Below are 15,829 nucleotides of genomic sequence, written 5' to 3'. Positions count from 1 at the left end.
TATGCTAAATGAAAGCTGCTTTGGGGTCTTGAACATGGTGTGGAATCTCCTCAATGAGCCGACCTTTTGTTTAGAATGAAAGCTGATTTTTCCTCCTTTTTAGCATCAATCAAATAGAGAGTTAAGCAACAACATTTGTTTAAAGAATGCTAAATAAAACCTACACATATAGATACAGTGGTCGATCTTGAACATGTCTAAGTCATCGGTGTACCAGTTTTGTTAATAAAAACACACCTTTGTTGTTAATAAACATACACCTTTGTTATTTTTATTATAACCATTTACATTTCAAAATTCTCGTTTTGACCATTCATATTTGATTTTGTATCTCATTTTCATTAGTCATTTGGTGACCCTTGACACTATATAAGTTATCTTAAAGTCTTAATTGATAACACTTATATATGACACTTATGGTTAAAATACTATCTGAAATAGACTTAAACGGGTGATATATCTTAATGACATTTATTTGTCATCTGACATTTAAATTAAAACGAAAAAGTTAACGGATACTTTGAGGATATTGATTTAAAAATAGGGGAAATTGCACTTTACCCACCTGTGGTTTGGCCCGTTTTAACAATGCCCACTTGTGGTTTAAAAGTTGTCACTTAACCCACCTGAGGTGAGCTCCGTTAGACCCTCGTTACCCACCTCTGCCCTTTTCGTTAGAAAATCTCATTTACTATATAAACCAAAATTAGAACACAATTAGAACCCTAAAAAAGGACTGAGCTCTCTCCTTCTCTCTACCTTCGAACCCTCAAAAATCCCCAAACCCATAATCCCTTTCTCTCTTTACTTTGATTGCCAAAACTTAATCCTCGAACACTTGCAAGCAAGGAGGAGGTGTGCTGAAGCTGAAACTTAAGTTTTCCTCTATATCAGGTATGAAATGGGTTTCTAGGATTTACCATTGTTGTGTTTATTCTTTTTCAATGTGTAACGATTGATGAAAGTGATTCAGATTAAAGTTTTTCTATCATAAAACTAGTGGTTTACCATTGTTGGGTTTTGTTCTTTTATAGTCGACATTGATGACTGTGGTCCCTAGGAATATTTTGGTTAGATGCATCTTTAGGTTGTCTGTGGTCCCATGGAGACAAATCGTTTAGTTGGTTGTGTTTTTTGTCTCTGACCCCACGTTACTTGGTGTTTGTTGTGCAACTGAAATTATTTTGCTTTTGTCATTGTTGCTCTCTATGCGTGTGTTGGTTATGTATTTAATTACTGTTGTTTGTGCATGTGTTTTAACTCCTGTAGATGGCTGCTGAAATTCGTTTTGATTTTACCATTCACCATAGTATGAATTTTGAGTGGAACCCTGGTTTAAAGTATGTAGGTGGTGAGGTATCTACAATGGCTAATGTTGATCCAGATCTACTAAATCATTTTGAGATACAAGACATTTGTGCTGAGGCTGGGGAACCCATTAACAGTATGATTTATTATTTAATACCTGGTGGTGACTTAGAGCAAGGGTTAAGGTTAATTAATTCAGATGATCATGTGACCTATATGTGTGAACTACATGCTGAATGGCCAACAAATGAAATCACACTTTATGTAGAACCTGAAGTTGAACAAATTGCTATTAAAGAACCTATAGTTGAACTAAATCAACCAGTTGCAGTAGACCAGTCATGGGAAATGAATGATGAAGATGATGATACTGATTGTGAGGAGGTGAACAATACTATTAGATCATCTATGGTTGACCAAAATGATGTTAGTGCAGAACCTATTAAGGGTTTAAGGGATGGCAATGTTGGAGAAGCTGTGCATGTGGATGACCATGCTACCCATGGACAAACTGTTGGTAGTGATCAAGCTGTTCATGTGGATGAACCTGATTGGCTAGATGAAGGGTATGAAGGACCAGATTATCCTGATGACATTTTTGGTGCTCAGAACAATGAAGTGCCCAATATGAAAGAGCATGAAAGAGATACTGAAAATGTAAACGAGGGAGATGGTGTGAAAGAGCCAGTTACATATAATGGGGAAAGACCAGAAGCTGTTGCCAATGATCAAGCTACTACAAGTGATCAAGCTGGTGATAATAATGATTGGGCTGAAAAAGCTCTTGATGATGATGACACTAGGAGCATAAATAGTTCAGAGGATGAGGATGAAAGGGTGAGATGTCCAGAGTTTAATGAGAAGACTGGCATGAGTAACCCAGAGTTATGCAAGGTTATGAAGTTCCCAAATGGGAAGGTGTTTAGGGCTTCCCTGAGGGAATATGCAGTGAGGAAGCTTATGGACATTAAGTTCAAGGTTAATGAGAAGACCAAAGTTTCTACCCACTTCAAGTATGAATGTGGTTGGAGGGTATATGCATCACAGATTGCAGGGGAGTTAACCTTCCAAATAAAGACCATGGTTCCAACTTGTACATGTGGAAGGACATTCAAGCATAACCAGGTCACTTCTACATATGTGGCTAGCAAATACTCGGATGATTTCAACAAAAAACCCTAATTGGGTAGTTTCTGGTGTGAAGCATCGAGTTATGCGGGATGTGTATGTGGACTTGAGCATAAATCAAGTGTACAGAGCTAAGAGGAAAGCTAGAGAGTTCATACTAGGTGATGAGAGGTTGCAGTATGGGAAGCTTAGGGACTATGCAGAGATGATAAAAGTAACTGATGTGGGGAGTAAGGTGATTCTGCAAACTGAGATTACTGAGCCTAACACACAACCTAAGTTCAAGAGGATGTATGTGAGATACAATGCACAGAAAGTTGGATTTTTGGGGGGGGTGCAGGCCACTTGTAGGATTAGATGCTTGCCACTTGAAGGGCAAGTTTGGTGGATATATATTATTAGCAATTGTAAGGGATGGGAATGACAATATTTTCCCTGTTGTATTAGGTGTAGTTGAGCAAGAAAACAAGGATTCTTGGGTGTGGTTTTTACAGACATTTGCAGATGATATTGGGAGGCAAGATGAGCTGAATCTGGTGTTCATTTCAAATAGGCAGAAGGTAATACAACAATTCACTTGTTTTTTGATACTACTGTTTGTTCTTAATCATTACATTTCTGCTTTTTGAAAGTTTTGTTTCTTTTCAAGATGGTGTTCATTTTTGTTCTTCGGATGTTTTTTTTATTGTATTTATGATAACCAGGGATTGATACCTGCCATGGAGATGTTGCTTCCAACAGTTGAACATAGATTTTGTGTGAAGCATATTTACAACAACTTTAAGGTAAATTTCAAGGGTTTAGAATTGAAGGTTGCATTATGGAGGTGTGTTGTAGCAACAACAATTAGGGAGTTTAAGAAAATAATGCAAGATATGAAGGAATTGGACAAAGAAGCATAGGAGTATCTAGCAGACATCCAACTAACCCAATGGACCAAGTCACATTTCACTCCAAGCATCTCTGATTGTTATGTGAACAATCTTAGTGAGTCATTTAATTCTATGATATTAGAAGTTAGGGATAAGCCTATCATTGCCATGCGAGAGTGGATTAGGGTTAGGTTGATGACTAGAATGTACAGTAAGAGGTCTGGGATTGAAAAATTCACTAGTGACATATGTCCAAACATAGTGCAGAAGCTTGAGCAATTGAAAGTTGATTCTAAGTTATTTTCTGCTATTCCATCAAGATGCTATATATATGAGGTTGATAATGAGTATGAGAGGCATGTGGTTAACCTTATAAGAAAGTGTTGTACTTGTAGGGTTTGGGATTTGACAGGAATCCCATGTAAGCATGGTATTGCAGCAATCTATAAGAACCTGGAGAGGCCTAAGGATTATGTGCATGCATGCTTTAGAAAGGATGCCTATGTGGCTGCATATAAGGAGATGATTACCCTACTACTTGGCCAAGATGAATGGGTTGAAACCAACCTTCTTGCCCCTGTTGCTCCAATTGTGTACAAGCCTACAAGCAGGCCATCAATGAAAATGAAGAAAGATGCAAATGAGCCAAACAACCCATACACAGTTTCTAGGTCATATAGACCTATAAAATGTGGGTTTTGCTATCAGGAGGGGCATAATTCAAGGAGGTGTAAGGCTGGAATAACTGGTGAGACATCATGGCAAAGGAGGTAGAGACTTAAGAGGCAAAAAAAATTTGTAAGTAAAGCAAGAATGTGTTCACTATAACAATTATATTACAAATCTATTTCTGATGCAAGACAATTTTGTTTGTAGGGACAAGGAACAAGCAACCAACCAACCAGCCAGATAGACACCTAGGCAACCACCAAGGAGGTTTGCAAGGCAACCACCAATGAGGTTTGCAAGACAACCAACCACTCAGGCAGCTAATCAGGCAACTAATGAGCAAACAAAGCAGTCAGCAAGATTAGCAAACAAGAAGGCCAACCAGGCAACCACCATTCAAACAAGACAGCCACCCAGATCTGCAAACAAGGCAGCCAACCAACAAGCAAGGCACCCACCTGGACCAATAAATAAGAAGACTAAGCAGACAACCAGTCAACCAACAAGTGCGATAGCTAGCCATTCAGCAAGAAAGCCAACCACCCATCAAGCAAGTCAACCAGTCAACCAGCCACAAAAGCAGCCACTAAGGCAACCAACTGAAACATCTGCTTCAACTTCAAGTAGACCACCACCATTTGCAGCAGATTCAAGCAAACCACCACCAAGTAAAGCACTCACAGCTCAATGGTTCTTATGCAGCCAGCCCACCTCTCGTACTCCTAAGGAAACATGGGACACAAAAAAACATCTATCTCAGGTATATACACAAACACAAACACAAACACCACCCTTTATACTTACATAAAATACTGGATTAGATCTTGATATGGAGTTTCTATGTATTTTGCAGCCTCGAAGGGGGTTGATACCACCAAGGGTAGTTGAGAGTAGTCATCTGTTCTCATATGGGAAAGGAGGTGGAATAAGAGCTTAGACATCTGGTACAATGTTCTCAACAAACAAGGGCAAAGGCAAGGACAAGGTCTTTGGAAAATGAAGATTGGAGAATGTGGAAGTAGAAACTTTACTTTACTTTTTTTTGTTATTATGCTTGTCTGATAGTGGCATGTCACTACTTTTTTGTTTTTTTGCTATTGTGCAGAACTTTATACTGTAAAGTTATTTTGTTATTGTCTTAGTGGGGACAGAACCACTTATTATGTAGATGAAATTTGGTAGTGTTTATCCATTAATGTTAGGTGGAGTCCACTTGTTTTTAAACAATGCTTATTATATATAGTATTGAATTGTACTCTTGGTTAGATGAAATTTGGCAGTGTTTAGCCATTAATGTTAGATGAAATTCGGCAATTTTTGAACAATGCTTATTAATATATATGTATGGAATGGTCTTACTTGAAAACATACACAATTGATGTAAACAGAATCTTGTGGGGTGCATGTCCTTGCCTACCCAATTGATGTACAACATACACAATCTTTATAAAGAAGAACAGGTTGCATACCCTATTCAAATTACAAGAACACATTACATAAATAACACATTACAAGGCAGCATGCTCTATTCAAATTACAAGATCACATTACATAAAGAACACATTACAAGGCAGCATTATACATTACATAAATAAGGCAGCATGCTCTATTCAAATTACAAGATCACATTACATAAAGAACATATTACACAAACAAGGTAGTATTACATAAACAAGAACAAATTACATAAAGAACACATTACATAAAGAACAAATTGCATACTCTATTCAAATAAACAACAACATTACATAGTGCCAAATACATGGAATACACTTGTCAAAAGTGGTAGTACCCAAAACTATACAATAACTACAACAACTTACCTTCAAGCCAGACACAATGCCTTTGTTCCAAATTCTCTCATCCTACCAGAAAACACATAAAAAATAGCAAAAAACCCCCATGACACAACAAGTGCAAATTTGTACTTTTGTAACTTCTCTTTAGCTATCCTCTCTCTCATCCTAACTTTTTCATCCCTTCGCTTGGCTTTGTTTTCCCTCTCAATAGCTGTTGTTTCCCTATCAATAGCCTCCTTTTCCTTTTCCTCTGCAACTCTTGCTTAACTCTTGCTTGATTCTTGTACATGTTGAATCTTGCAAGGACAATAGGTGCAACTTCGGATCCACACTTACATGTTTTGCCATCCAACCACCTAAAGTATTTACAAGTAGGTTCATCATCCTACAAACAAAATCAAATTAGGGTTATTCATAAAACCAACAAAACCAAAAAAGAAATAAATAAATAAAAACTAAAAAAGGAAAAAAATATGAAAACCAACTATTACTCACCACATCATAGTAGCTGCACCCATAAAACCTTCTCCCAAAATTGTTCAAGGTCAGAGCAGTCCGTAGCCGGCAACTGTCAGCAGAGCATGAATGGTGACCGGAACCCGAGTAATAACTTGAAGAAGACATGTTCGGGGATTAAGCTTAGGCAATCGGAGTACAGAGGGAAATGGGTTGGAGTTTTTTAGGGATCTTGATATAGCGGAAATGGGTTTGGGGATTTTTTAGGGTTCGAAGGTAGAGAAAGGGAGAGAGCTCAATCCTTTTTTAGGGTTCTAATTGTGTTCTAATTTTGGCTTATATAGTAAATGAGATTTTCAAACGAAAAGGACAGAGGTGGGTAACGGGGGTCTAACAAAGCCCACCTTAGGTGGGTTAAGTGACAACTTTTAAATCACGGGTGGGCATTGTTAAAACGGGTCAAACCATAGGTGGGTAAAGTGCAATTTCCCCTTAAAAATATTAGAAATTTTTTATGGAAAAGAAAAAAAAAAATAATTGATGACTTTTTATTCTTTCATGAAAGTTGTGTCAAAATTTTTCTAAAATGGGTTATTAGATCCCAAATAAAATTTCATAAAAAAAAATTAAAAAAAAAAAGGATAAGAGGGCCAATACAAAAATAAGGGCAAATTATAATTTACCCACTTGTGATTTGACTGAAATTTAAATTGTCTACCTGTGATTTAAAATTTGACACTTTGCCTACCTAAGATTAGCTCAATTAGATTTCTTTACCCCAACTTTGTTTAAACAAGGCTTAATATGTAATTTTGCTCCACTTTTATGTTTCTTTTCTCTAAAAACACAAAAAATATACAAATACAAGGTCAAATAAAATCAAAAAGAATCCAGCAGAACGTTTACATCATGTGATTTCAAATCATAGGCAAGTAACTTCAAGTGGGTAAAATGTCAAACTTTAAACCACAGACAGGCAACTTAAATTTCAACCAAACATTAGGTGGGTAAGTTGTAATTTGCTCTAAAAATAAAATACAAAATGTCAAGATACTTTTAAGGGTCAAAGTGTCAAACATAGAAACCAACCTCAAACCTTGAAAATTATTCTTTAGAGTCCGTTTGGCAAAAATTATTTTTACCAACTTATTTACTATTCAGTTTATTTTTACTACTATTTACATGTCTCACTGAACTTTTTGTACTATTCATGAGTCTATTATTTTCAACAAAAAAAAAAAATTTAACAGAATAAGCGGATACCAGAACACCCTTTCCAAATAACAATAAATATCAAAAAATTTAGTTAGTTGTCACGTTTCAAAACAATACTGAAAACTAACATTTCGAGTGTCTAAAACTCGAGTTCCAAGATAAAACTTGAGTTTTTAAGTCTTGATTTGTAAGCGGATGGGTCTAATGTGGAAAAAAATCCACGTGGAAATCGAGTTTTAAGGACTCGATTTCTATAAATTGCAGAAAAACGCCGCTATAGGGCTTTAAAACATCACTATAAGACTTAAAAACGCCACTATAGGGCTCCCAGAACTTGGTATGGGGTAATCACACTTATAAAAAAAAAATTGCAGGAAAATGCCGCTATAGGGCTTTAAAACGTCACTATAAGGTTTAAAAACGCCACTATAGAGCTCCTTGAACCTGTATGGGATGATCACACTTATAAAAAAAATTTACACGAAAACGTCGCTATAGGGCTTTAAAACGTTACTATAGGACTTAAAAACGCCATTATAGGGAAATTTTTTTTTGATGGAACTTAAGTCTTAAAGACTCGAGATCTATGTGGCATTTTAGTCCAAATCATCCAGCCAAACACTCGCAAAGCGAGTTTATAAAACTCGGGTTTTAATATGGATCTCGAGTTTTTAAAACTCGAGATTCTATTTTTAAAAAAATTTTGAAACGTTGTCTAACTTACTATCTTGAATCCCTATTAACAGCTATTCTGCATATTCCATCCGGATACCAAAACACGAGGTATTGTGCATAACAGATGTCTTCAGCCATTCAAAATAGTAAGTTAGGCAACGTTTGAAATAATAAAGGAAAGTAGCATCTCGAGTTTTAAAAACTCGAGATCCATATTAGAACTCGAGTCTTTAAAACTCAAGTTTCATACAAAAAAAAATTTAACCTATAGTGGCGTTTTTAAGTCTTACAGTGACGTTTTAAAACCCTATAGCGACGTTTTCCTACAAAAAAAAAATTTATAAGTACAGGTTTAAGGAGTCCTATAGTGACATTTTTAAGTCCTATAGTGACGTTTTATAGACTTATAGCGGCGTTTTTATTCAATTTATGGAAATCGAGTCTTTAAAACTCGATTTTCAGCTTGATTTTTTTTACAAATCGAGACTTAAAAACTCAAGTTTTATCTTGGAACTCAAGTTTTAGACACTCGAGATTCTAGTTTTCAACATTGTTTTGAAACGTGACAATTAACTAAAATTTTTAATATTTATTGTTATTTAGAAAAAAAATTCACCAAAACGCCCTTAGTCAAAGAAAAAAACGTACACCAAAAATATGTTTTCGAAAGTACGGAACAAATCAAAACGGTGCAGTTGGGCAGAAAGGAGGGAGAAAGAGATCCCAAACGCAGTGCGCAGCTTTTGGCCTTGCGGGTTTCGGAATCCTGCTCATTCACTCACAGGCCACACCGGAGGTTTTCTTCTAAAACGGACTCATACACACGGTAGGTGAGTTTTTCTTCCAGTACTGCTTATATAACATGTTGAATTTGCTCTATAAACCAATTCACCATGGGAGTTACTGTACCCTTAGAGCCCCCCAGAAATTATACACTGCTAAAACCCTCCCATTGTTAACATTAAGATACATTTCAAGCACTTCAAATCAACACTCATTCACAGTCTCATACCTCATAAACACATGTGGGTTCTCACGGGAAGGTGCTATATCAGCCTCCAAACGTGTTAACTTTGAAACCCCAAATAAAGCAGACTTGGTCATTAGCTTTTTCAAGCACCATGGTTTCTCACAAACCCAAATCTCAAGCATCATCAGAAGATACCCTCCACCGCTGCTATCAAATCCTCAAAAGACCCTTTTGGCCAAATTGGAGTTTTTCCAATTCAAAGGCTTTACAAGCTCTGACATTGTTATGATCTTAACTAGAAATCCAAACTTATTGAAACGAAGCTTGAAAAACCAAATAATCCCTTCTTTTGATTTCTTTAAGAATTTGCTTGGAACTGATGAAAAAACTGTTATTGCTGTTAGACGTTTCTCGGGTATTCTTGTCGATAAAGTTGACGCTCATGTAGTTCCTAATGTCAATCTTCTGATAGAAAATGGAGCTCGTGAATCAGGTATATGAACCTTAATTAAAAATTGGCCGAGAGTTATTACGACAGATCAAGTTCGATTCAAAGAGATTGTAGAGGAAGTCAAGGAAATGGGAATCAATCCTCTGAGGGCAAGTTTTTTTCAGGCTGTTTCAGCAATTAGGGGAATGAATAAATCTACATGGGAGAGGAAGGTCAACGCTTATAAGAGATGGGGTTTGTATGAGGATGAGATTCTTGTAGCTTTTGCAAAGAATCCCTGCTGTTTCCGGGCATCTGAGGATAAGATTATGAGGGTGATGGATTTTTTGGTCAACAAGATGGGTTTGGAGGCTTCCCTTATTGTTGAACGCCCTTCACTTATTAGTATGAGCTTGGAGAAGCGACTTATTCCAAGGGCTTTGGCGATTCAATTTTTGCAGTTTGAAGGTTTGGTTAAGAAGAATTTTTACTTGCCTACGGCATTTGAGTATGTGGAGGAGTTGTTTTTGCAGAGGTTTGTGTTGCCTAATAAGGAGGAAGCTTCTGAGTTGTTGCAGTTATACAAGGAAAAAATGGATTTTCCAGAATGACTAGTGAACATATGATGATAAATATGAGCCAACGAATGAGATGAAGCAGTTGTGGAGTGCTTATATTGTGTGTAATGTTTCACTTGTTGAGTGAGTTACTTGATCCAATTACACTCTTTGGTATTGAAACTTTCTCCAAATCTGATCCAAAATTGGAACTGGTCCAAATTCCAAACTGTTGGTAAAGGCCTAGTGCTTGTTTCACTGAGCTTGAAGAAGTGAATCATCACAAGATTTGGTTAGGCTGAATGTTTTTTTTTTTCTTATTTGTTGAGCTAGTTATCTTTTTGAGGATCCTGCAAAGTAGTTTCTAGAAAGCTGGGAACTGTAACAATGAAGCTTCCTAGCTGTTGAAACTATCTTGATGCTAGGGGAAATTTATAAGAGGGAGAGATCAGTAGATGCAGCAGCTATTGTAAAATGTTATTCAATGGAACAGAATTGCATTATGGGTCCTCGATTGTGTGGTGTTACTTGATCCCATTGTTTCAAAATTGCTTTATTTCTTGTCCAAGAGTGCTAGTAATCATTTTTGTTTTCATGATTGATGCTTGGATTTAAACTTGAAAGCGTGTCAAACCCTTCATGTATCAACATCATTCTAAAGAGTTGGACCCTTTAATATAGTGTCCGATTGACATCCTCTTATTTTGGCAAGAATATTTTATTAAATCCATTTTTTAGCAACAAATGAACTAGCTTAAAAAAAATTAAAATAAACTTTATGTGTGTGTATATATATATCTTTTTCTTTTTTCTTTTTTTGTTTTTGCTGTTGTTGTTGTTTGGTGAGCTACTCATCCCTTTGAGGATCCTGAAAAGTAGTTTCTATAGAAAGTTGGAAACTGAAGTGAGGTAGCTCCCCGGCTGTTGAAACTATCTTGATGCCAGGGGAAATTTGTAAGAGGTAGAATTCAGTGGATGCAGCAGCTATTGTAAAATGTCTTGCTTCCCCATTTGTGTGGTGTTACTTGATCCCATTGTTTCAGAACTTGCTTTATTTCTTGTCCAAGACTACTAATCATTTTTGTTTGCATGATTGAAGCTTGGGTTAAAACTTAAAACACTGACAAACCCATCATAGATCATACTACATATATATCATCCTCATGGGAAAACAGTTTATTTCTTGCTCATATTTTCTGTATTTTTTTTTTTTTTTTTTTTTGCTCATTTGTTCTGTATTTACTACAATTGTGCAAGTAATCTTGCATTAATCTAGTAGAAGTTCAGTGGTCTAAGTGAGGGTTCAGTTCAGTTATCTATATCACTTCTATGCTAAATTAAAGCTGCTGTGGGGTCTTGCACATGGTGTGGAATCTCCTCAATGAGCCGACCTTTTATTTAGCTAAATGAAAGCTAATTTTTCCTCCTTTTTAGCATCAATCAAATAGAGAGTTAGGTTTCGTTTGGAAGTTCATAAGGGAATGGAATGGAATGGAATGATCATAAGGGAATGAAAATGAATGGAACGGAATGAAATTTATTTAAGGGAAAAGAATGGAATAGAATGAAATTAAGTGACCTTGATTGGATGTTTTAAAATAAAAGAATGGAAAAGAATGAAAATGAATGGAATGTAAATAATCTTATTCGGAGCAACATGAAAGGAATGGAATGAAATCATTTTATGACAATATTACTATTATACCCCTACTTTAAAATAAATGGTTGAATATATAATGATATTTTTGAGTATTTTAGTAAAAAAATCATTAAATTTAATTTCATTCCCTTCCATTCCTTTCAATTTCAGGGGGAATGAAAATTTGAGGTTTTAAGGGAAAAGAGAGGAATGAGTGTTCCCTCCTACTCATTCCATTCTCTCTCACTTAAACTTCTGAACAAGGGATGGACTTTTCATTCTTCTTATTAAAACTCCCAAACAAGGAAAGAGAATGAAAGAATATTCTAAATTTATCCTTTTCATTCATTTCCATTCCATTCCCTTCTCCCAAACAAGGTCTTAAGCAACAACATTTGTTTAAAGAATGCTAAATAAAACCTACACATATAGATACAGAGGGCGATCTTGAACATGTGTAAGTCATGGTGTACCAGCTTTGTTAATAAACACACACCTTTGTTGTTAATAAACATACACCTTTGTTATTTTTATTATAACCATTTACATTTCAAAATTCTTGTTTTGGTCATTCATATTTGATTTTGTAGCACATTTTCATTAGTCATTTGGTGACCCTAGAGTCCTTGACACTCTATAAGTTATCTTAAAGTCTTAATTGATAACACTTATATGACACTTAATGATTAAAATACTATTAGAAATAGACTTAAAAGAGTGATATATTTTAATGACATTTATTTGTCACCTGACTTTTAAATTAAAAAGGGAAAGTTAACGGATATTTTAAGGGTATTAATTTTTAAAAATATTAGAAATTTTTTATGAAAAAGAAAAAAAAATTGAAGAATTTTTATATTTTTTAATGAAAATTGTGACAAAACTTTTCTAAAATAGGTTATTAGATTCCAAATAAAATTTCGTAATAAAAAGGAAGGAGATAAGAGGGCCAATAATATATAAATAAAATACTTAAATGTCAAGATACGTTTAAGGGTCAAAAAGTGTCAAACACAGAAACCAACCTCAAACCTTGAAAATTATTCTTTAGTCAGAGAAAAAAAAAACCAAAAATTTGTTTTTAAAAGTACGGAAGAAATCAAAACGGTGCAGTTGGGCAGAAAGGAGATCCCAAACGCAGTGCACAGCTTTTGGCCTTGGGGGTTTCGGAATCTTGCTCATTCACTCACAGTCACACTGGAGGCTTTCTTCTGAAACGGACTCATACATACAGTAGGTGAGTTTTTCTTCCAGTACTGCTTATATAACATGTTGAATTTTCTCTATAAACCAATTCACCATGGGAGTTATTGTACCCTTAAAGCCCCCAAGAAATTATACACTGCTAAAACCCTCCCATTGTTAACATTAAGATACATTTCAAGCACTTCAAATCAACACTCGTTCACAGTCTCATACCTCATAAACACATGTGGGTTCTCACGGGAAGGTGCTATATCAGCCACCAAACGTGTTAACTTTGAAACCCCAGATAAAGCAGACTTGGTCATTAGCTTTTTCAAGAACCATGGTTTCTCACAAACCCAAATCTCAAGCATCATCAGAAGACACCCTCCACTGCTGCTATCAAATCCTCAAAAGACCCTTTTGCCCAAATTGGAGTTTTTCCAATCCAAAGGCTTTACAAGCTCTGACATTGTTATGATCTTAACTAGAAATCCACACTTGTTGAAACGAAGCTTGAAAAACCAAATAATCCCTTCTTTTGACTTCTTTAAGAATTTGCTTGGAACTGATGAAAAAACTGTTATTGCTGTTAGACGTTTCTCGGCTATTCTTGTTGATAAAGACACTAATGTAGTTCCTAATGTCAATCTTCTGAGAGAAAATGGAGTTCATGAATCAGATATATGTACCCTAATTAAAAATTGGCCAAGAGTTATTACGACAGATCAAGTTCGATTCAAAGAGATTGTAGAGGAAGTCAAGGAAATGGGAATCAATCCTCTGAGGGTAAGTTTTGTTCAGGCTGTTTTAGCAATTAGGGGAATGAATAAATCCACATGGGAGAGGAAGGTCAACGCTTATAAGAGATGGGGTTTGTCTGAGGATGAGATTCTTGTAGCTTTTGCAAAGAACCCCTGCTGTTTCAGGGCATCTGAGGATAAGATTATGAGGGTGATGGATTTTTTGGTCAACAAGATGGGTTTGGAGGCTTCCCTTATTGTCAAACGCCCTACACTTATTAGTTTGAGCTTGGAGAAGCGACTTATTCCAAGGGCTTCGGCGATTCAATTTTTGCAGTCTAAAGGTTTGGTTAAGAAGAATTTTTACTTGCCTACGGCGTTTGAGTATGTGGAGGAGTTGTTTTTGCAGAGGTTTGTGTTGCCTAATAAGGAGGAAGCTTCTGAGTTGTTGCAGTTATACAAGGAAAAAATGGATTTTCCAGAATGACTAGTGAACATATGATGATAAATATGAGCCAACGAATGAGATGAAGCAGTTGTGGAGTGCTCATATTGTGTGTAATGTTTCACTTGTCGAGTGAGTTACTTGATCCAATTACACTCTTTGGTATTGAAACTTTCTCCAAATCAGATCCAAAATTGGAACTGGTCCAAATTCCAAACTGTTGGTAAAGGCCTAGTGCTTGTTTCACTAAGCTTGGAGAAGTGAATCATCACAAGGTTTGGTTAGGCTGAATGTTTTTTTTTTTCATTATTTGTTGAGCTAGTCATCTTTTTGAGGATCCTGAAAAGTAGTTTCTAGAAAGCTGGGAACTGTAACAATGAAGCTTCCTAGCTGTTGAAAATATATTGATGCTAGGGGAAATTTATAAGAGGGAGAGATCAGTAGATGCAGCAGTTATTGTAAAATGTTATTCAATGGAACAGAATTGCATTATAGGTCCTCGATTGTGTGGTGTTACTTGATCCCATTGTTTCAAAATTGCTTTATTTCTTGTCCAAGAGTGCTAGTAATCATTTTTGTTTTCATGATTGAAGCTTGGGTTTAAACTTGAAAGCATGTCAAACCCTTCATGTATCAACATCATGCTAAAACAGTTTATTCTTTCTCAGTTGCTCTACCTTTAGTAACTAGTCTTTACTAGTGAAAATAGAGTTGGACCCTTTAATATAGTGTGATGCGATTGACATCCTCTTATTTTAGCAAGAATATTTTATTAAATCCATTTTTTAGCAACAAAAGGACTAGCTTAAAAAAAAGAAGAAATTAAAATAAGCTTTCGTTTGTGTGTGTATAAATATTTCTTTTTTTTCTTTTTCTTTTTTTGGTCTCACCTATCAAAAAAATCAGCTACTGGAAAATACTGCCAAACTCACCAATGGTCATGCTGTTAAGTGTTTAACTGATGATATTTTTATTTGTTTACTAAATAGGTGTCAGACATTCTATGACTCTTAGTGTTTGTAAGTAATGTATTGAGAGTATTTTTTGACGGGTTAAGCTCTTACTGTTTATATATTACGCTGTTTGTTAGTTGGAGTACTTTTTCTTTTTTTTTCTTTTCTTGATTGGGTTCTGAATATTGAATGTGCTATCTTGACTATAGATAATGGATTCTAACCAAAGCTTTGTATTGGAAAATGAATTGAGTGTTGTCATAGTTGATCAACATGAGGAGGATTAAGTAGAACCTACTCATGGAAGTCCAAGCAGATCAAACACTCCGAGTCTCCGAGTAGACATGACAAGCAAAATGTAGAAGTACCAAAAGTTGGCATGAAGTTTGATTGTGATGATAGCGCTTATGAATTTTACAAAGAATATGCTCAACAGATTGGCTTTAGTGTAAGGAAACAATTTGTAAAGCAAGCAAAGACGGGACAACTTAAAAGGAGAACATTTTGTTGCTCAAAAGAGGGTGAGCAAAGTGTTGACAAACGCCGAGAACAAGTATCTTTTCACCGCCCAGTTTCATGAGTGGGTTGTTTCGCACAAATGACTTGTCAACTCCAAAAGGATGGTATGTTAAAAGTTGTCCAAGCCCGTTGTAAATTAGAATTTGTAGGTGGTTGCCAGGATGTTCTGTTTGAGATGGGTGGTATGTTGGTGTCAACAGGGGTATTATGGTTACCCAGAATGTCATTTAAATGCTCTTGGTTGGATTCCATTGTGGCAGGGGAGT

At 35.8% G+C, this 15,829-nt stretch overlaps 4 protein-coding genes across 7 annotated transcripts; all 4 read left to right on the top strand.

The window, feature by feature from the left end:
* Nucleotides 1–2,521: 2,521 nt before the first annotated feature.
* LOC126690281 (uncharacterized) lies at nucleotides 2,522–4,082 on the top strand. The gene is made up of 4 exons (XM_050385394.1): nucleotides 2,522–2,783; nucleotides 2,884–2,996; nucleotides 3,141–3,262; nucleotides 3,425–4,082. The coding sequence occupies exons 1-4, from the start codon at nucleotides 2,522–2,524 to the stop codon at nucleotides 4,080–4,082; spliced, it is 1,155 nt and encodes a 384-aa protein (XP_050241351.1).
* Nucleotides 4,083–4,257: 175 nt separating this feature from the next.
* LOC126689751 (uncharacterized) lies at nucleotides 4,258–5,249 on the top strand. Its single transcript, XM_050384937.1, has 2 exons — nucleotides 4,258–4,737; nucleotides 4,831–5,249. The coding sequence occupies exons 1-2, from the start codon at nucleotides 4,264–4,266 to the stop codon at nucleotides 4,912–4,914; spliced, it is 558 nt and encodes a 185-aa protein (XP_050240894.1). The 5' UTR covers nucleotides 4,258–4,263; the 3' UTR covers nucleotides 4,915–5,249.
* A 3,529-nt stretch (nucleotides 5,250–8,778) lies between these two features.
* LOC126689106 (uncharacterized) lies at nucleotides 8,779–10,588 on the top strand. Of its 4 annotated transcripts, none has more exons than XM_050384159.1 (2): nucleotides 8,779–8,948; nucleotides 9,565–10,588. In XM_050384159.1, exon 2 carries the CDS (start codon nucleotides 9,672–9,674, stop codon nucleotides 10,131–10,133), a length of 462 nt encoding a protein of 153 aa, XP_050240116.1. In that variant the 5' UTR covers nucleotides 8,779–8,948; nucleotides 9,565–9,671; the 3' UTR covers nucleotides 10,134–10,588. The 4 variants fall into 4 exon arrangements, with proteins under 4 accessions (XP_050240116.1, XP_050240114.1, XP_050240115.1 ...); XM_050384157.1 differs by having other exon boundaries at nucleotides 9,497–10,588; XM_050384158.1 differs by having other exon boundaries at nucleotides 8,779–8,952.
* A 2,362-nt stretch (nucleotides 10,589–12,950) lies between these two features.
* On the top strand, nucleotides 12,951–14,588 carry LOC126689105 (transcription termination factor MTERF15, mitochondrial-like). Its single transcript, XM_050384154.1, has one exon. The coding sequence runs from the start codon at nucleotides 12,988–12,990 to the stop codon at nucleotides 14,131–14,133; it is 1,146 nt and encodes a 381-aa protein (XP_050240111.1). The 5' UTR covers nucleotides 12,951–12,987; the 3' UTR covers nucleotides 14,134–14,588.
* Nucleotides 14,589–15,829: the final 1,241 nt, after the last annotated feature.

Source organism: Quercus robur, chromosome 6 (assembly GCF_932294415.1).
Source record: "Quercus robur chromosome 6, dhQueRobu3.1, whole genome shotgun sequence".
NCBI lineage: Eukaryota > Viridiplantae > Streptophyta > Magnoliopsida > Fagales > Fagaceae > Quercus > Quercus robur.
This window is presented reverse-complemented; position numbering and strand designations above follow the sequence as displayed.

Bases quoted from the DNA above. Each gene is read 5' to 3' on its own strand.
- LOC126689105 (XM_050384154.1), top strand. From the start codon at position 12,988: ATGTTGAATTTTCTCTATAAACCAATTCACCATGGGAGTTATTGTACC.
- LOC126689106 (XM_050384159.1), top strand. From the start codon at position 9,672: ATGGGAATCAATCCTCTGAGGGCAAGTTTTTTTCAGGCTGTTTCAGCA.
- LOC126689751 (XM_050384937.1), top strand. From the start codon at position 4,264: ATGAGGTTTGCAAGACAACCAACCACTCAGGCAGCTAATCAGGCAACT. The intron at 4,738-4,830 runs GTATATACACAA...TGTATTTTGCAG, and splicing joins CAAAAAAACATCTATCTCAG to CCTCGAAGGGGGTTGATACC.
- LOC126690281 (XM_050385394.1), top strand. From the start codon at position 2,522: ATGCGGGATGTGTATGTGGACTTGAGCATAAATCAAGTGTACAGAGCT. The intron at 2,997-3,140 runs GTAATACAACAA...TATGATAACCAG, and splicing joins TCATTTCAAATAGGCAGAAG to GGATTGATACCTGCCATGGA. The intron at 3,263-3,424 runs GTGTGTTGTAGC...GAACAATCTTAG, and splicing joins TTGAAGGTTGCATTATGGAG to TGAGTCATTTAATTCTATGA.